The sequence below is a fragment of the Myripristis murdjan genome, chromosome 8 (assembly GCF_902150065.1).
Source record: "Myripristis murdjan chromosome 8, fMyrMur1.1, whole genome shotgun sequence".
Taxonomy (NCBI): domain Eukaryota; kingdom Metazoa; phylum Chordata; class Actinopteri; order Holocentriformes; family Holocentridae; genus Myripristis; species Myripristis murdjan.
Window position 1 is genome coordinate 23813587 of NC_043987.1, and position 20529 is coordinate 23834115.

The following is a 20529-nucleotide window of genomic DNA, read 5'->3' on the forward strand; positions in this document are numbered from 1 at the left end:
AACTGAGCCGGGGAGTGGAAGGACACTGTCTATGCAGATATCTCGCTCTCACTGTCTACCCAGAGATCTCAGTGTGCACGTGAACCTCATAACGCACTGTTGAAAGGGGTCAGCGGACATGCAGAAGGGCTAAGTAAAGACATTCAAGGATCCAACGCTGAGACACCCCTTGCCCCATTCAGTTTAGACTGCATGCAAATGAGAGAAAGGTAAAAGAGCCGGGAATATCGCCCCATGTCCTCTCACAACTGACTGTAAACAGGACCATTCAGCTGTTGTTTATTTGAACTCAAACACAGTAAAATTACCATCCAACCAACCCGACCACCTCCATGCTCTGTCACTTGAAGGTCTGACCCTTTTTTATCCACACTCATCATCACAGCTCCAACTGTCAGCTGCTACAGTCAGCAGTTAACATCAAACAAAAGCCAAGGCAGAGCAACAAAAGAGAAAAGACAGTGGGCAAACAAACTGGTAGACAGACTAAATAACTGTGGCTTGTCTGCTGTGTGAGGGAAACACAACCCAGTGGTGTGTGTGTCTGGCTTTGGCTCTGCACGTGCGCATGAGCGTATGTGTTCGCTTGCATGTGTGTGTGTGTGTGTGTGTGTGTGTGTGTGTAAGTGTGTGCGTGTGCCTTGGCAGCAAACACTGGGAACAAAAGCGTCTCAGCTCCATACAGCTCCAGTAGGCCACAGCTGTTGTTGGTATTTAAACTTAATGCAGGTGTCAGCACCACCGTCTTTGTGGAGCTGTCGGTGTGCATATATCTCCTACGTCTCCTGCTGTGGTTGAATCAACTTTGGAAATGGGTGTGCATGTGTGTGTGTGTGTGTGTGTGTGCGTGTGTGTGATTTGCAACTTTTCCTTCAGCACACAAGCCTCAATTGGCTGTTTTAACAGAGTAAAGTGGAATCTGATGAGTGCTGGGTGAAGATGGCTTCCGGGCTTTTCAGTTGTATTGACAAGGCTGAAGGCAAAGGGATTAACCTTTCTCACCAGACTGAGGCAATTCAAAACAAGCGGTGCAGGAGGCAAATGCACTGTGAGGTGGTTGGTCTGAGGTGTAAGTGGCTAAGTGGCCTCAAGTTGTAGTAGCAGCTGTCTTGAACACACCAGTTGAGCTAACACTCACAGAAAAACTAGGTGGGATCCCAGTCTGCGTATCACCTGCTGCCCAGGCTTATTTTCAGCTGGGATCGTACCCTGCCTGCAGGAGGACATGCTGATGTATGGACACGTGCAGGGCAGGCTGTTTAACAGCTCTGTTTACAGCAGCTAGCTCATCAATAAGAAGGGGCCCTGTGTTTCCATAGGTGCTGGCCAAAGAAATGCCTGCCCTGGAGTCAAAGTAGAGTGCAGTCCAGCTGGCTGTGCAATATATTGATGTTATATTGAGACTGTGATATGAGACCAGATAACATCTGGGATTTTGGATATTGTAATATTGTGATATGGCATAGGTGTTGTCTTTCCTGGTTTAAAAGGCTGCATTACAGTAAAGGGGCTCCCAGGATGGATCCAGTTCCTTTACATTTATGTCTATGGCGAATATTTCCTATTTGCAAATAATTTCATACCGTAGACCTAAACTAAATCGTGACATTTGGAACTTGTGGTGTTCCAAGGTGCTGTATTTTGATGATTCAGTGGCTCTCTTGGCTTAGCACCTCCATTAAGCATTCTACTATCTGGTTATGTTTTTATGTAACCTTGTCCTGTGTTTGATTTTTTTTTTTTTTCATGTGTCTTGATTGTGTGTCTTTGTAGTGTCCTTGTAATGTGAGCTGCAGTAAGACAAAATCCTGTAAACTGTTGTTCACATGGCAAATAATGTAACATTGAAGTGAACTGAAATTCAACTGAAAGAACACAGGGTTTGTGTCATGAAGACATCCACACACTAAATCCAAGATATTATGCAAAGCAGTCAATTTTTTTATTTTATTTTATTTTATTTTATTTTTTATGCCAGTGTGATTTCTCATTCTGCTGGCAAGGTGATGGAACTGAAATCCAAATCACTTGGGTGGACTGCTCAAGCTACACTGTTGTCTGTACCTGCTTGGTCATCACATCCACATGACTAATGCCTGTTTATCAAAAGTCTCATCTGTGTAAATATCTTCTAAACGCATCAGTAGTTATTCCTACTTTACTGTCACACTGTATTTGGCCAAAGCTGTAGTGATATTTGATGTTGTCCATCGCCCAGCCCAATACTCAGCTGAACCTCACATGCCGCACATTTTCAGACCAAACAATGTCAGCATAATTCACCACTGTTTTGTGTTTGACATATCACACACACACACGCACATAAATAAAGTCCATGCTCATCACATACATTTTCACACATTCCTTCATCCATCTTCCTGACAGCTAGCACTCAGCCATGATAACAGATCAGCAAAACTATCTGTTGGAAACATCTGGGCATGAGTCATGACTCGAGCCCTGTTTGTGAGTAGGCAGTGTGTGTTTATATGCTCGTGATTGTGGGTTTGATGGTGTATGTCTATGAGTGAGAATGTGTTTGTGTGTGTGTACGAGTGTGTTGGTGTATTTTTCTGCTTGTACCCTCAGCACATCCTATGCAGCGTACAGGGGCACCCCTATGGAAAATACACATGCTGCTAATGAGGGTAGACCACAGTATAATCTGATCTAAAAGAAAAGAAAAAAAAAAGAAAAGAAAAAAATCCCTGTGAGAAACAAAGCAATGGCGCAACTCCACCTGTGAGTTTGTTTGTGTTGTTTGTGTTTGTGAGTTTGAAAAAGGTTAGAGAGAGGCATGAGAGGATGAAATATCTCTTGATGCAAGTGTGTTTATGTACCTGTATCCTCCAGTATCCTTTCTAATGAATCACTCAAAAGATAATCTGACATATTGAGACAGGTTGCAGCATGTCTGCCTCATTTTGTTAACCCATAAGCCATTCGCCCATTCATTTATCAATTGTTTACAAGTTTTATGCATTTTGGCAGCACAAAAGATCATTTTAGAGGCGTAGATAAAGTCAAGTGATGAATAGATTGTGAGAGAAACTTGGACAACAGCCTATCAGTCAAATCTTGCAAGGGCCCGTCATGTGTGGCGGATTTTTATCCAAGTATAATCTGACATCTAGTGGTCAGTCGGCACTTTGCAAGGGTTTCACCCTGAATGATCTACAAGAGTGTGGCCATACAAAAAGATGCTCAAAGTGCATTTCACATGAAAATGAATGAAAGCAACTCTCCTGTTTGGTGTGAAACAAGTTCACTGCACCGTCAGCTTTTCTCTGTATTCATTGTTTCAAGCACATCTCTCACTCTACAAAAATATTAATCTAAGCAACTTATATTATCTAATATTTACTCTTACAAATATCTAAGTGGTAAAAAAATCTGTTGATGAGGTGGAATTGTTTCAGTTGTTTCCAGTGCAAATCAACTCGATTTCATTTTTTCATTAAACGTAATTTATGTCACTTGATAATATTCTGTTGTAGTCTCCCTGTAAAGTGTAACTCCAACAAGACCAGTGTGACTGTAGATCTTCTCCAGGCTAGTCTCTATCGTTACTGAGGTCAAATAGAAAAGGTCACATGGGGAAACAGATGGTAATCCAGCCTGACTTTTCACCCCTGTCCTATAAGCTGTAGGTGCAGATGTTACAAGTATGCATGAATTAGAAGAGTACAGAATATTTCATCAATGTAATTTTGATTTTTTTTTTTTTTTTTTTTACACACTGATGCCGTCCAATAGACCAATAGAGACAACTCAAGGATGAGTTAACTAATTCAGTTTGCTCCGTCCAATGAACGCTGGGATAGGCTCCAGTAACCCCCTGTGACCCTTGTGAGGATAAGCGGTTTGGAAAATGAATGAATGAATGAATTGAGTTTGCTCTTTGACCTTATACAAACCCTGTATTTTTTCCCGTTGTAAGAATTTTTTTTAAAGAGAAGTGACAGTATCTTGAAATAAGGTGGGTCACTCCAGCCAAGAATCAAGAAAATATCACCCAGTAAAAATTCCTGAAGCAAGTTCATTTGTTTTCTGAAATGGAGGAAAATATTCCACACATGGCAGTTGCACAAAAAATACAATTTAAAATTCACTTAAAAACCCAATCCCTCGTTATGAATATTTTTGTCATTCCTGAGTGACACATCTGCACCCTGTTTCTCCTGCACCCCTGTTGCCCTGTTTTATTCTCTCATCGTTTAGCTGTTTGCTACTGTCTTGTGGCATCACATAATATCATGCTATACTGTTACGGTTTTTCAGGGGAAACCAATGGTAGGAAGCTTACAAACTGACAATCTGATTTGATTGAAAACATGGTAAATCCCACACTGGCTAGGATGTTCAATCTCACATCACCACGGACACACTGCTGTCCCATAAACCCACTTCTTAATCCCAAAGCCTTTTTATTATTTGGTCAGTGTGCCATCCATTGCCACAAATCCCTCTCTGCCTCAGTCCCACCCAGCCCCCATCCAACCTGTGTGTGTGTGTGTGTGTGTGTGTGTGTGTGTGTGTGTGTGTGTGTGTGTGTGTGTGTGTGTGTGTGTGTGCGTGCGTGCGTGCGTGTGCGTGTGCGCGCACTCGCACGTATATGTGCGTGTGTAGATGAGTCTGGGTTCAGGCACAGCTGGCATAATCATCCTCTAACCTGTTCTGCTCTGGACTTACTTATGAACTGCCATCCAAAGTGTATTTACCTGGCACTGTATGGACCTTGGTCAAGGTCAGATAGACTACCAGCTGTGCCAAGCTGCTTGTCTGCTGTGATCCTCTTTCTCTGTGGCTCTGCTCTGTGTTGACACTGGATATTAAAAGCTTCCATCCTATTTTTGGGATATGTTAAGATCTGCGTTCCTGGAGAGAAAGGCTGTTTGACCATCGTCTCACTATAGCGCAGTGCGCCCTTTGCCAGTTGGCATACTGGCGTGAAAACTGTGCCAGGGAGCCGCATGAGATGCCAAAGCAGGAGAGGAGTAACTCTGGTGTGTTTTGGTGATATGATCCACAGTCCAATGCACTATTTGGATAACTGCCTTTGAATTTATGAAAAAATGTTTGGAAATGGAAAATAACCTGATATGATCGTTTTTATTTCTTTTTTTGGGAAACAATAGCTATCTACGTCGGACTCAAAAGTTTCCTCTGCCTTCCATCCTCCTCTGCATCTGAAAATCAAGAGTCCTGCTGGAGGGCGATGAAATCGCACTGCCAGGCTTAGGAGCACTCTGCCAGTTCAGAACATTTAGGAGAATGTTGAACCTTGTCATTCGGAAACTGTAACATCGCATCATCTTGATGTAAAAAAACAATTAAAAGAAATATAAAGGGAAGTGCGCGCTCTCGGCGAAGCGCAGCATCAGCACCAGCAACCGATGCGCGTTCCCGACCCGGCAGCGGCTGCCCGAGATCCCGGGAAGAGGAGTTGGAGCTGCGCGAGTTAAAGTTGGGCAAAAGGGGGGTGAGAGGATGCTGCAGAACAGTCTACGATCTAATTAACATAGCCTCTGCGGAGAAACGTGTTCTAAGTGAAGGATGATTTGCAAAATACTGAGCATAAGCCTCTTATTTTTGGGTTTTCAAGATTGCTCATCACGTAAGTCCTGTGAAACAGCAATTATTCATCTCTTATCGGTGGCTAGAATATTCTAAAAAATATTACAATGTGTATAGAAATGCCTAATTGGGAGATTGTTTACCTTCTCCTCGTGTGTTTAACAAAAAAGTTATAGCGTAAAATGCAGTAATATGGAAAATACATCTGGAGGGCAAAATGTAAGGTGTTGGGATCTTTGAAGGGCAACACACGTAGTGGAAAAATTAGACATAGCTCTGAAAACAGTTCATTAGATTTTACAGTGCATCTCCTGGCTATTATATTTTCAGTAAACCATTGTTTTGTGGGATCACACGAAAAAGTGTAGAAACAAAACGTGCCGGTCCTGCAGAGGGTGCGCACGGCGGTGATCCCCATCGCACTGGACTGTCTGCATTGCAGTGCTTTCTCTCAGCCAGCACGCAAGTTTCTGCACCGTGCGGGCTCAGGATGCTGCTCGAGAGTCTATTTTGTTATGATTCACAGGTTAATCCCCGCATCAAGGTGCCATTAAAGGGGTTTTTTGCTACTGCTGTTATTGAAAATTTGTTATGCACATTTGCAAAGTGGCGATTGACAGAGCAGGGCTCAGTTTCCAAACCGGGACCACCCCACTGCAGTACTTTTGGGTATGTGCTCATCACCTGTCCCCAAATCCCTGCATCCTGCACACTAGAGCAGAGATACACCTAGCAGAGAAAAAACAGAAAACACCAAATCCATGATCAATCAAGCAGTCATGTGGTAAATTTTCTTGGATAGAGGTGGGGCTGTGTTTGGGGCTAAAATTATGGATTCGTTGGAGAGAGGTGTGTATGCGCGTGTGGGGCATGATATGTGTGTATGTTTGTGTGTGTGTGCGCGCGCGCGCGCGCTATCTACCAAAATTTTTGCATAACAATAAGATTTCAGTGTGTTGTCAGTGTCAAGTTGACCTCAGAGCATCTATTGACTATTGAATAGACCTTTACAGTGCGTGGCATGACTCATTAGTTTTCACATCTGTGGAGAAGGAGGGATGCACAGTCATGTGACTTCTGCAGAATGTGAAATGCTGAATAGTGCAAATTACCACCGACAGAAGTTCTAACTGCTACTTTGGTCATTTCTCTGTGGAGATCAAATACATGCATGAATAACTCATTCAATGGTATACATCAACATCTCCAGCTCACAGATGTTACATGTCATTTCAAGCTAACTTTTAAACTAATGGTAGGGAAATAATGCTTCCAGTATAGGATTTTTTGTTAATATGATGCAAGTTTTCTGGATCTATTAAGTTTTGTGGTGAAAAATAATTTGTATCTTATGTTATGCTAAATATAGCAAACCATATTCCATGATGTATCAGGGATGTGAATGGTGCCACCTTTCTGTGGTAAGAGATGGTATCTCATCTTAATAGTGAAATACTATAAAATATGAACCGAGGGACTGCAAGTGAAGGGAAATTGCTGGCTAATAATTTTTATTTAATAATCAAATGTTGCTGCTGCAGTGCTAACCTGTGCTGGGCTGGGTGTGTGCAGGCCAGTGGGTTTGGATGGCAGCGTTGCAGAAGAGATAGTGTCCACATTTCCGCCAGTGCCTTGCAGACCAGGCCAACACTAAATCTGCTGTGTGGATGTGCACAATGGGGCTGTGCCAGATTAAAATGGAGCTTCAGATCCCAGAACACACCGACCTAGCCTGCCTGGGGTGGGGCTAAGAAACACTGTCTAAGGTGTGTGTTTGCATTCGTAGAGTGAGATGCATTCGTGTCTTCAGAAACAGCCACAGCAGCTCAGAGACTGGCTGTTTGGTCCATGTGAGGGGAATTGTTATTTAGGGGAGGAGGGGCAGGATGATGTGGAAATTTTGCTATTCTATTCTTAGACAGAAGGATGCAGCATTCTGAGTCTTGAACTTGAAATACAATGTGATTTTGATGTGCAGCATAGTTTTTGTTTGTTGCCTCTCTCCATCCCTGGTGGCAGGCAGACACATCCCACTGTGATGCCTGCCTGCATATGAATAATTTACAAAAAACCTTCAGACCAGACCATGTTATATTCTTTTCCTGCATTACACTCTGCTGCTATGTGCTGTACTGTTGCAATAATGTCTCATTAAAATGTTGGCAGACATCTGTGCTAGGTGGATGCCTGCACATGTACAGGGTTGGTGTCTGAAATTTCAGTAGCCATGACCCATAAGCCAGTGAGTGACACTCAGTAGAGGTGCCTCTCTGCATATGCAACAGCAGTAATGGTGTGTCAGCCCAGACAGGCCAGCCTACAGTTACAGGAGACTGATGATTCAGCAAGACTGCTAGAGCTCGTCATGGCCACGCCATTTGCCACAGCCCCTTAATGATAGATGAAATAAGAGACTTAGTTGCGGTGCAAGCAGAAAGAGAGAGATAGAGAGAGTGAGAGAAAGAGAGAGAAAGAGAGGGAGAAGTGGGGGGGCAACATCAGAAAGAGACGGATGAAAACCTGGTGACTCGAATGTTCTGCATAGGCTTCAGGTGTGCTTTTGCTACTGCATCGTGACAACGCCCACTTGGGAGGAAACAGACGCAGAAAGAGAGAAGAGATAAAAAAGGGCCTAATGAGAGACAGGCAGAGGCTGAGGTAATGGAGTGAGAAGAGAGCAAAAAGAGTGCATGGGTGATTTTCTGATTTGGGAAGGAGATAAGGAGAGAGGACTGAAAGACAGGGGGAGGAAGTGAGAGATGTTGAATGGGAAGGGGTGGGGGTGGGTGGGGGTGTATGCGTGACGGTGTTGCCATGAGGAGGAGCAGAGCAGTTGGGCGGCCTGGGTTAACCTGCTGTGGTCTGGGTTGGAGCTGCTCTTTACATTTTAGATGCCTTTCATCACCCAGCTCTCATGACAGAGATAAAACAAATCAATGCATGTTAAGCCATTTGCAGCAAGTGAACTTAATCTGCACAAAGGCCCTGAATACTTTTGTTTGGATCATTTGTTTAGCAATGGATCACCTGGAATGGCTATACAATGCAGCAATAGCTTGATGCAGCATTTGTTATTGACTGCCTGCAGCATGGCAATAATTCCTGTACGATAGACATTGAGTTATATGGTGTAAGGCAGACAGATAGAGACAGAGTCAAGGTCACATTTCCATTGCTCAGCACGTTTTTCCACCTGAGTGTGTTGCTTGCCCTTGCACAAAGGGTGAAAGAACTCCTGTGATAGTGATTCATACTCCTGTACAAGCAGCTTATGTTAATGGAGCAAAAATGCTGTATGATAGCTCAAGCATGTTTCAGGTATTATATAAGGTGTTGTGCAGCAGTGGATGAACAATCCCTACATAGTTATCCATTCAAAATTGTTCACTGGGAGCAACTGCTTTGATCACCAAACCCTCTGTTCCCCTACCAAGTGATTTTGAAACTGAGGCTCCACTGTACCCCTCTTCACCTTGCTCCATCTGCAGGCTGCATACTAATTCTGCTAACGTCTCCTGTTTCTAGCCGCTGTCGACTGCCTTCTTCCTTCTGCTCCATGACCTCTGTCATCGTAGGAATAGGACTTGCAATACCAAAACTGCTGTTTAACAATAAACAACGCAAAATGTGCAGAGAGCATTACCCTGATAATAGGAGAGGGGCAGATTGCAGCTGCTGTTATCATTTCTATATAAAACCTGATGCACCCAGATTAAAAAATTAAAACCATGAACCATATGAAAATAACTACTAGCGGCCTTTATAGTACACAGGGAGCAAATAGGATAAGTAATTATTTTTATTGAACAAAGCTTTGTGGGCATCATGTATACTATGTATAAAATGATGGTATATTTTCTGGTGGTAGGATTTTTGGAGGCTAGCAGTTTGTTGGACCAGACTTTGTTCCAATCAAAAGCTGGGTCCAAGCCCGGGATATTGGCCCTCCATAAAGCGTCTACTGCCAGGGATCTATAAGACTGCTGAGAGATAAACCCATAGAGTTTGGAAACCAGGCCTCTTGTGCCACTAGTGCTGTACAAAATTTATTGAAGTGAGTGTGGTGCAAGAGGACTTTGCCATGGAACTCCACTAGCCTTTAGAGATGATTTTAACTGTAAATAAAAGAAGAGGCATGTGCTAAAACAAATTGTGTACATAGACCCTGAAAGGAGCGCAGGCCCTCGTCTCCAGAAATATCCCCTACTGTATGAACACCTTCCATTCTCCAACTAGAAAACTGAATAGGACAGAACAGAACAAACAGAACAGTCTTGTGTCATTAAATATTGGGGAGCATTTAAATCAGAAATAAATATGTTGTGTGTTGCCAAAATTATGTTTAACAATGGTTTGAATCAAAGGGAAAATTTCAAATTTCAAATCCAGATAGTTTACCATATTGATCAAAAATAGACAATATTTGTGGAATACATTGTACAGCATTGTCAACATACAATAGTATGTCATCTGCAAATAATAAAATATGATGTATTCAAGTACTAGAGAATGGAGACAACAAGGTTTGATTGACAGATGGTCTATGCCAATGGCTCAAGAGAAAGCACAAACAGCAAAAGATTAAATGGACAACCCTTACTTGACCCTCTGGAGATGCAAAGGGTGGGGGGTTCTTGGCCGTGAGTACCACAGATGTTGGATTATTATATAGCACCCTGATTATATCGATATTAGGGACACCAAGCCCTATTGACTCAAGCACTGACCATAACTAAGGCCATTCTAGGTGGCTGAGGGCCTTTATTGCATCTAATGAAATGATTGTGGCTTGAGAGATTAGGGTTTGGGCACCATCTATGACATGCAAAAGCCTCCTTACTTTATCAGAGGCCAGTCTGTCTGATTGCTATGCACTAGTTTCGTTATTTGAACCTGAAGACCCGCACAAAGACTTTGGCATAAATCTTAACGTTTGCATTTTGTGAGTGAAAATACTCTGTTGGGTCTTTGCTTTCTTAAGACCAAAAATATTAAAGCACTGTTAATATCTCTAAAGAATGAACACTCCTTAATTGAAAACTGTATTGTATCTACAACCCATCTGGACCTGGCGATTTGCCCTTGTGCATGTCCTTTGCCGCCTTTTCAATTTCATAGTGTTACAGGTGCATTCAGGTTTTCAGATTCACCACCAGAAAGATGCTTCATATGAATTTTATTCAAAAATCTATTACATGCAGATTTATCAAAGCCAAACTCTGAACTATACAGCTCCTAGTAAAAAGAGGTGAAGGTTGAGTTCTCACTCTTGGGATCAGTTATAACAATAACATCATTAGATTTGGTGCTAAAAATATGCAGAAATGTTCAGTGGTCTGAATCGTCAGAGCCAGCAAGTGTTAGGCCTTGCAGAGTGGAACTAATATGACTACCCGGTTCTGTGTGTGAAAAATGTCGAACTCCGCCTGAGGAGGGAATTAATTTGTTTTTTAACCAACTCTTTTTGGAGAGCCAGAGTTGCAAAAACCACATTGTTAAATAGTATTCAGAGAAGCATAGATTAGTTCTAGTGCTTCCAATTTAGCTCCACATTCCTTATTTTGGACTGATGCATATGGAATGGACTGTCAAAAAGCCCTTTGCTGCATCCCACAAAATCCTTAGGTCAGAAACCAAACCCTTATTAAACTCCAGAAACTTACAGAAATTAATCTCAAACCGAGCCTTGTGTATTTCATTGGGAAGCAACAAGGAATTAAAACGCCATCTGGGAGCTTTAGTGGGAGTAGACCTTATGGTGGCAAAGCAGGAGATAGGTTTGCGATCAGGCCATGCAACTGGTATGTAAAAGATGTTTATAAAATTTTGGAATAGACTTTTGGATGCAAAGAGAAAATCTATTCTTGTAAAAGATCTATGTCTGGCTGAGAAAAAAGAATAATCTCTTGTAAAAGGATCCATTAAGTGCCAGAGATAAATCATACACCAACCAAGCACCAACCAACCATTTTGATGTCAATACTAGCATCTATTATCAGGTAAACATCAAATCAGCACTGTAAATCACCAGATTATATTCAGTAGGTCTACAGCTGCCTTAAATCACAATGCGAAAGTAGGAGATAATAGGATAAAACTAATAAAATTATAAAATTAATGAAAAGGAGATAGTAGAAATAGTAGCATTTAGGACCCAAGTCTATAACCGTGGATAATTACATTCCACACATCCATACATACACATGCATACATGTATACCCATGCATGTGAATTATAATTAACAAGGAATGCAAGAGACAAATAAATACCTCATACACATACCCATACACATGTGGTCAAAGAATAAAGCAAGATTAAATTAAACAGACCTGTGATATATGAAGTTAAGAGATGGTCATGTAAGTCCAAGACCAAGCAGCAAATCCAGATTCTAAGATACATGAATGCCCCCTCTTTCCAGCATCACAACAGAGTGAAGAGAAGCTAAAAAAAAAAAAAAAAAAAAGAAAACCATAGAAAACTGATTCACAATAAGCCCTCATCAATCAATCAAATTGCCTTGCCAGTGTTATTCAGTGTTTTTCACTAGCTGTGAGAACAGTTTACTATCTGGGGTAACGTTGAAAGGTTTTGGATGCACTACAAGGCCTTCTTCGGGTCATCAAAATAATAAAGTACCCCCAGGCACAATGAAGAATAGAACAGCAGGACCTCCATTGTTGAACAGGATCTTAGCTGTGTGAAGCAGTCTTTTACATCCCAGGAAGGAGTGTTGTCGATCATGAGTAGCCTTTGAGAAAGTCTGGAAGAAGCTTGTTTTATGTCCTTGCCAGCATACATCTATGATTTCGCTGGCTTTCTCACACGTTGTTTTTACTGAAATCTTAGAAAATGTACAGTGAAATGCCTTGAGGGAGCCGTAGTCTTAATAGGAGCCAGAGATCTGTAAGTGAGCTCCAAATGCAGGCCTCCTGGAAAGTCAGCATGAAGGATCTCTTTAGGAAAAATATGACATCTTTATCCTCGCAGTGTTCTGGGAACCCTTAAATGTGTGAATTCACCTGTCTTTCCCTGTCCTCATATTCGACTACCTTGGTATTTAACTTCTCCATCTCCCGAGAATACGTCCAAAAGGCAGTCATGGTATTGTTTCTCTGTCTCTTCTAGCATAGTCCAGATGAGCCTCTGTGCTGGACATCCAAGGAAGAACATTGGCTAATTTCTCCCCAACAGCAGAAGTGTCTCGTTTGGTCCTCAGACAGCTTTTACAGAAGCTCAAGAACTGCAGAGTTAGATGTTGGTCCAACTACAAAGACATTCAGGTCGTTTGGGGAAGACTGTCTGTCTTTCCAGTTAGCGCTGGAGCCTCAATGTTGAGTTCATGAGTTGTATTAACATTGTTTTTTGAGGAATTGGCAATTTCCTTTGTAGGTGGGTTGAGTATTAAGCCTGGGAATTTGAGATTAAAATGAAAATATCATTTATGTCAACAGTTTAAGGCAAAGTGAATGACAATGGTTCTGGAGTTTCCTCCTCAAGCAGCCATCCTTCTCCATGTCGTCACATGACTCCCTGGTGTGTTGTCCTTTCAATATTTGTATTCAAGTAAAACTGAATCATTGATCTGTTTTCGGGCTATGTCTTATAAAAGCTCTTAGGAGCATTTAAGAACATATTTTGGCATCTGAAATGAGGCAATGCTTTTCTTGCAGCCAGAGTTGAGTACATGTCGTGTTTATCCTAAGCAGAGACACAAACAAGATTAGCTAGAATTATAGTCCATTTTAATAGCGATAGGTCAGGGAGTGAGCCTGAGCAGATGGATGATGGTCCTATCAGTCCCATAACCACACGCATAATGGCACCAGCTCTCACCAAGACTCAGCCTGGCTATCTCTGTTTGACTGCAACTCTGCTGCTCATGGGCTGCATTTTGTCTCTGCAAACCTGAAACTCTCAGACCCAGGGCAAAACCTAGGCAGAAGGTGTTACATATTATCTTGAAAATGGTAGTTGTTTATTTCAGAGACTGTAGGAACAATCTGTGACTGCTTGTCTTATGAATTACAGCTGATTGTACCCCATCCAAATAGAAATTATGTTGTTAGGACAATGCACTGTATCTAGGAGTGGATCTTGGGACTTTTGATTAGATTTACAAGCACCAGTTCTCCTCCTTATGAGGGAACATTTTATGGCATTAGGGACTGTGCACCAGGCACTGTGGATTATGAAGATTTGACTTGTTAACTGAACGTTTTATGCAGCAGAAAGACTAAATGAGTTTGCCCTTTCTTGTGAATTTAATTGGATTGATGTGGCCAAAATTTCATTGTATGTGTCTCACAGAGCACACACCATCCACTAATTAAAATCCAAATGATCCTCGCTTATCAGGCCACACAGCTGTATCTGACTTTGTCGCCCAGAAATGTGTCAAGTGAAAGCGGTAGCCGATGCTGTGTTCAGAGAACTCCTATGGTTCACAGCTTCCCCTTTGTCTCTCTTTTTTATCGCCATTACCAGGAGAATGTGTCGATCCGCTGGTGTCTGGGCTGTATGCCTCCTCCTTCCTGGCCTCCTCCAGATATAACTTCCTCTACTCTGCTAATTTTGCCAAATTGTATGGTAAGTTATTAATCTGTGTTAGTGTTACTTCATCAACAAATTGTCCCTTTAAGTACAGTCCATCTCTTGATTTCACTCCACTGACTTTATATTTCAAAGTGGCCATTTTTATATCTTGAACCTGTATCTAAATTGGTGCTTATGGTCAAGCTGCTTCCAAAGATACTTTCTTATTCAAACACAATTTTTGTTAATATTACAAAACATTAACAAAGTTGGCATTAATGTTGGCATGAACAACATTAGCCACATACATAACATTAGACATTGATAACATACAATCCTATCCTATAAAAACAAGAAAAATTCCCATAATATCTATGTCCTCTGAAACAAATTTCATTGAGGGAACTTATGGCCCAGGAACATATACAACCTGGGCTAGATTCTGGTTGTTACTGTCTGGTATGACTTTCAGTGGAATATATGTGAAATGATAAATGTTTGTTTGATTTTTGACATTTACAACCACAGGACACAGCGTGGGCTTTACTTGCTGTGCAGAGTTTTCCATCCTAGCTATGAAATAAATTCAATATGGCTGATGTGGGAATATGAACGGTGGAGGGAAATCATAAGATGGATGATTTGCTGAAATGTATCCACAACTTGGGACTTCTGAATATAACATACTACCTCCTAACTGTCCTCATTTTCTCAGGAAGCAGCGGCTGGTCCCCTTCCCCCAGGGACAGACAGCCATGGCTGCAGGTAGACCTTGGCAGGAAGTATCGACTGGTGGCCATCGCTACCCAGGGAACCTTCAACTCCTATGACTGGGTCACTAAGTACACCCTGCTCTATGGAGATCGACCTGACTCCTGGACCCCCTACATCATGAAAGGAGGCAACTCGGTGGGTGCAACTGAGGCAGAATTTTCCAGATAGGGGTTTGGTGAGGGGGGAAACAGGAATGAGGCATAGATTGGCTACTATTATTCACATGCAATCTGTTATTGGCTGTTCTGCAATCAGTGGGTGTTTTATTATATTCATTGTCTCTAAAGACTGGCACTGATACGGTGCAGCATATTAACACTCAGAACTGACAAAGCTAATCTATTCATCTGTTCATCTCCAGTGGTTTAATAAGGCGTAACACCTCTGCAGTGATCCAATAACTCTCACTCCTCACTCCCTCTCCCCTGTGTGCAGACAATGCCTGGGAACTGGAACTACTATCAGGTGAAGAGGAATGTCTTCCATTACGCCTTCACTGCTAAACACATTCGTCTGCTGCCTCTGGCGTGGAACACTGAGAATGGAGGGAAGATCGGTGTGCGGCTCGAGCTGTTTGGCTGCTCCTACGGTAAAAATGATCACATAGTGGGATTTACTGTCTCTGATGCACATCCATTGACACTGTGCAATACCAGTGCCCCATCACATCCGCTAAATATGCCACTATGTCCGCTACAAATTTGCTGCATGATATTTTCCTAGCACCAGGAAAAGATTCCTAGGCTAATGTTCTCTAATATTAACTATGTATTACTGTTGAGTCTGTTAATAAAATGCAAAAAATCCATCCGAACAAGTCAATCAGTCTCATATTAAGTTCCATAATCCTGTTTTTCTTAAAACCAATGTAAAAAATCTGCCAGTGGGATGAGATAATCCCACTGTTTCCATTGCTAATCAACTTGTTTACAGAGCTTTCAAGTAGGAATATCTCATCCCACTGGTCGATTTTATCACTTGTTTGAAGAAAAAAAAAAAGATTTTGAGGATGAGACTAAATGACTTTCGTCATTTTGCAGTGTATAAAATCTGAAAAGTGCCATGTAATAAATAATTTAAATTATTTGTCTTAACATTGGCATTCATTTTTGGAAATTCAAAATACTTCTTTACTTTCCTGAACTGTGTATTTGCCTTTGTTTCAGACTCCTATGTCCTTCAGTACAATGGGGATGACTCAGTGGTCTACATGTACCCAGGAGACAGGTCCCGCACGCTACAGGACCACATTGCCATAAACTTTAAGACCCTGGAGCAGGATGGTCTGCTTTTACACAGTGAAGGGGTCCAAGGAGACCTTTTCACTTTGGAACTGAAGAAAGGGCGGCTTTATCTCCACATTAGCCTTGGTACAAACAGAACCATTTGTTGGGAAAGTAATGTAGAAATTTGATTTGTGGAACAGACTCAGTTGTAATTGTTGGGTAAGGAAAATGTCTTCTTGGCAGTGACAGTGATTTCTCTCAGAAAGAAGCTTGCCTTATTCAATAGAGATATAAAGATATTAAGAAATGGCATCTGGGAGGAAATCTTAGTATTGCTGGTTAGACTGATGACTGGGGATGATAATAGGAGAGTTTCAGCATCTAATCTCATTTATTCAAGGCCTGGATATGATTACAGCATTTGCTTTCCTTTTATTTCCTCCTGTCCCTTTTACAGGAAGCAGCACAGTGCACAAAGTAGATGGTCGCACCACACTGACCGCAGGCAATATTCTTGACGACCAACACTGGCACTATGTTACCATCAAACGTTACGGTCGACAGGTGAACTTCACCGTGGACAGTCAGACAGTGACAGCCATTTGCAATGGAGAATTCACCCACCTTGATCTGGACAAACAGGTACATGGAGCATTGCAGTAACAGTGCAGCATGTAAAGCAATAGCTAAGAGATAAGAAGGGGATAATGCTCAAGGAGCTGTATGTTAAATGCATTACATTTCCCCCCCCCCAGTTTCCCATTTCATATTTTCTGCTAGCAGTGACACACTATTAAGGCCATAATCTTGCTCTGTGTAATAGGGGTCTGGAGAGGTTCAAGCAGAGCAGATAGTTAGAAATGGATGGAGGCTCATGATTCATGCAGCTTCAAACCAATAAAACTGCACTTGGGCAGAGCATGGTGCTGGTCCTCACTTGTGTATTATCCTATGAACAACAATGCTCCATGCCAGTTACATTGTAGGCCGAATGAATGACGGCAAAAACGTCATCAAAAGGTTCTGTATTTGCATTATTGATTGTTGTGAGGACAGACTACTAAAACTACAAATTTCTCTCTCCCATGTACCACAGGCTATCAGCCAATTTTAATGAAACAAATTCACTGTAGCCTGTTGGTCAATACGCCATTACATTAGTATTTTGGAGTAGTCTTCAAGCTAAGAAGCTGCAAAGGCCTCATATACTCAGTTTAATGTCAAGAGCACACTTCTGAAAAATCCAAAGCAAGTCAAGTCAAAATTTTCATCCATTTTTAATTTTAGCATAGCTAAACTAAGAAAGTATTACTGCCCAAACAGAATAACAAATCAGAGGTACTGTCTCTGGGAAGTGGGTCTTCAAACTCAAAGCCAGTGAAATGGCTGCCTTAAGATGCACAAGATCTCATTAACCAGCGTTTTCTGACAAGAAGTTCTCCAGACCTCAGAGTCCTGCTGCCAGCTTTAGAGAACTGCCGTGGCCTGTTTACACCTGTACACTTGGGATGAAATATTGCAATATTGCAGCTTATAAAACCATGTATTCAAAATATTGATTACATGGAAGTTAGAATACTGTAGTCTTGCCTGCGGGTTATTTTACAACACTGATCCGACAGTTGTATTAGATGTCTGTGATTGCTGTCTAACGGCTTTGATGGACAAGCCTCCAGCCAATCAGAATGGAGTATTCTCCCTGGCCATTATGTGACATGCAAATATTGCCTAATAAAATGTCAGTTGTGGTGCAGATCGAGAATGACTGACTGGCTCAACCTCTGGCTCTTAGTTATATGTAGGTGGTGTAATAGAGAGCAACATGCCTCACCTCCCCACCACGCCAAATTTCCGAGGCTGCTTGGAGAACGTCTTCATCAATGGGATCAACATCATTGACATGGCCCAGAGAGAAGAACCAGAGATCCGCATCCCACGAAAGGTAAAATCCTTAATTAACCTTGATTGTTCCATTAATCATGGCACTCTAATCATAATATCACTATTTCAAGGTAACCTGTTTGATTCATAAGCTGATCATCATCACTAATCATTATTAGCCTTAATTACCTTATTTTATCATTTTCAGGCTCACATTCCCAATATTATCATCTTAATGCATAAGGCTTCCAGCTAAATTGAGCAGTAATTTTTGTGATTTGTCTTTTCCCCCCTCAGAAAAAGATGCATTATGCCTGTCGTGACATTCTGCTCAAACCCATGACGTTCGCCGGACCCAACAACTACCTGCAGGTGCCAGGCTTCTTCAGGAGGCCTCGTATGTTTGTCAAGTTTAAGTTCCGGTCCTGGGACTACACTGGGCTGCTGATGTTTACGCGCTTTGCCGATGACCTGGGCGCTCTGGAGCTGGGCCTGAGCGAGGGACAAGTCAACGTCACGATATTCCAGCCTAACAAAAAGAAACTGCAGTTTGCTGCAGGTGGGCCAACAAAATCTCTGTCCTCGTTCGATATTATGTTGGTTTTGAAGATTTAGGCACATATAGGATTATGTAACACTTTTTAATGTGATTTCTATATTGACCACAGAGTCATTCTATCATAGACTGTTCTCCTCTCTCTAGGATACAGATTGAATGATGGCTACTGGCATACAGTGGATCTTGCAGCCAGAGACAACCTGCTGACCCTCACCATTGACGAAGAGGAGGGCTCTCCACTGAAGATCACCAATCCCTTCACAATTCGGACAGGGGACCGCTACTTTTTTGGAGGTGAGGTGATGGCGAAAACAACATCTGACAACTGCCGTTATTAACATAGGAACCGTTTTTTGCTGTTGTTAAGGTTAAAACCCCTATGTTTCTGCTTTCAGGGTGTCCCAAAACCAACAACACAATACGGAAATGTGAGACCAAGCTAAACCACTTCCATGGCTGCATGCAGCAAATCTACATAGACAACGAGCAGCTTGATATTGACATTATACTGCAGCGCCAGTGGGGGCGCTATGCTGAGCTGTTGTTAGGCACCTGCGGCATCACTGACAGGTGGGCAACAGGGATTTAGCTCATGTACAAAAACATATCCTGGAGAGAAAAATGACATAATGATATACACAACTCTTGCACTGCAAAAAAAAAAAATTATCTGTCTTACCAAGTCATTTGAGGCATTTAGGGATCTTAAAATCTTTTGCTAAAGAAGAAAGAAATGTCAGCAATGGGGCCCAGGTATTCCCAATCAAAATAATCTTTTTTTTGTGATAGTGAAACATTTTACCTTACTCTGATGTCTGTAATGTAGAAAAGTCAAGCTGAGGTGATTTTTTTTCTCTTGTCTTGTCTTAGATTTTAAGACTGAAATGAGATTAAATTACTTGTTAAAATGGACATTTCCTTGTATGGAGAGCGTCTTCTTTCTCAGGGCTATATGTGCCAGGCTGTCTGAATCACTGTCATAGCCATACATCATGTTAGATCTTTTATAGTCTCATCTGATCTCATGCAAGATGCATGTTAGACATTTGGCACTGACAGATGCTGCATTGCACCATAAATTATATGGGTTTTTATTGTGAGACATCACATGTTTGCCGTTGACAACATTCATCACCTCCTAGTAATTCTCACCCCGTAAAACGTGTCTGAGAGCTGTAAAAAAAGAAACAGAGATCACAGAGAAAAGAGAGACAGAATAGGAGACAGGAATGTCGACTGTTTTAACTAGCCAGATAAGAAAATCATCTACCCTCTCACTTTTGTGACCTCAAAATCCTTAAAATATCCCTTTATTTTGTTTGCAGATGTACACCAAATCCATGCGAACATGAAGGCAGATGTATTCAGTCCTGGGATGACTTCATTTGCATTTGTGAGAACACAGGCTATAAAGGGGAAGTCTGTCACATGTGTAAGTGCTGGCTGGTAATATTAGCTTGTGTTTCCTGACAGCTAATTACAACTACAGCAAACCATGCTATATTTCTTACTGATAATAACAAATGGATCAATTTTCCTATACAGCGGTGTACAAAGAGTCATGCGAGGCTTACAGGCTCGATGGCAAATATTGGTCAGGCAACTACACCATCGATCCTGATCTCAGCGGACCCCTGAAACCGTTTGAAGTGTGGTGCAAAATGAAGTGTAAGTAATCACTGTCACCAAGCCTGTCCGCAAATGCAGAATCATCAGGAGTGTGTGAAATGATGTTGAAACTATATGGATGGTATTGCTGTAGAGTTGCAGGATCCTCTGTGGGGTGTTGATGAGCAGTTGGACAGAGAACATTAGTTATCACATTCCTGTGGTGTTACCAGGAAGGTGTACTGAAATTTCATGGGAAATTAAAAGTCTGTATGGAACAAGACAGGTCCATCTGTTTCTCTGTATTTGTGTTTGTGTGATGTAATAAATGAAACAAAAAGGATGCATCTAGCAAATCTCATCACTCAA

At 41.8% G+C, this 20529-nt stretch overlaps 1 protein-coding gene across 1 annotated transcript in view; it reads left to right on the forward strand.

Annotated features, from left to right (window-relative positions):
* Nucleotides 1-599: 599 nt before the first annotated feature.
* Nucleotides 600-20529, forward strand: part of cntnap1 (contactin associated protein 1) — a 28716-nt gene continuing 8786 nt past the window's right edge. Inside the window, exons 1-13 of the mRNA XM_030058338.1 lie at nt 600-628; nt 4630-5617; nt 14065-14166; nt 14828-15021; nt 15322-15475; nt 16053-16256; nt 16570-16754; nt 17905-18054; nt 18291-18552; nt 18697-18846; nt 18948-19122; nt 19878-19984; nt 20098-20220. Of these exons, the coding sequence (XP_029914198.1) occupies nt 5557-5617; nt 14065-14166; nt 14828-15021; nt 15322-15475; nt 16053-16256; nt 16570-16754; nt 17905-18054; nt 18291-18552; nt 18697-18846; nt 18948-19122; nt 19878-19984; nt 20098-20220 (1867 nt within the window). The 5' untranslated portion in view covers nt 600-628; nt 4630-5556. The remainder of the gene's footprint in view (nt 629-4629; nt 5618-14064; nt 14167-14827; nt 15022-15321; nt 15476-16052; nt 16257-16569; nt 16755-17904; nt 18055-18290; nt 18553-18696; nt 18847-18947; nt 19123-19877; nt 19985-20097; nt 20221-20529) is intronic.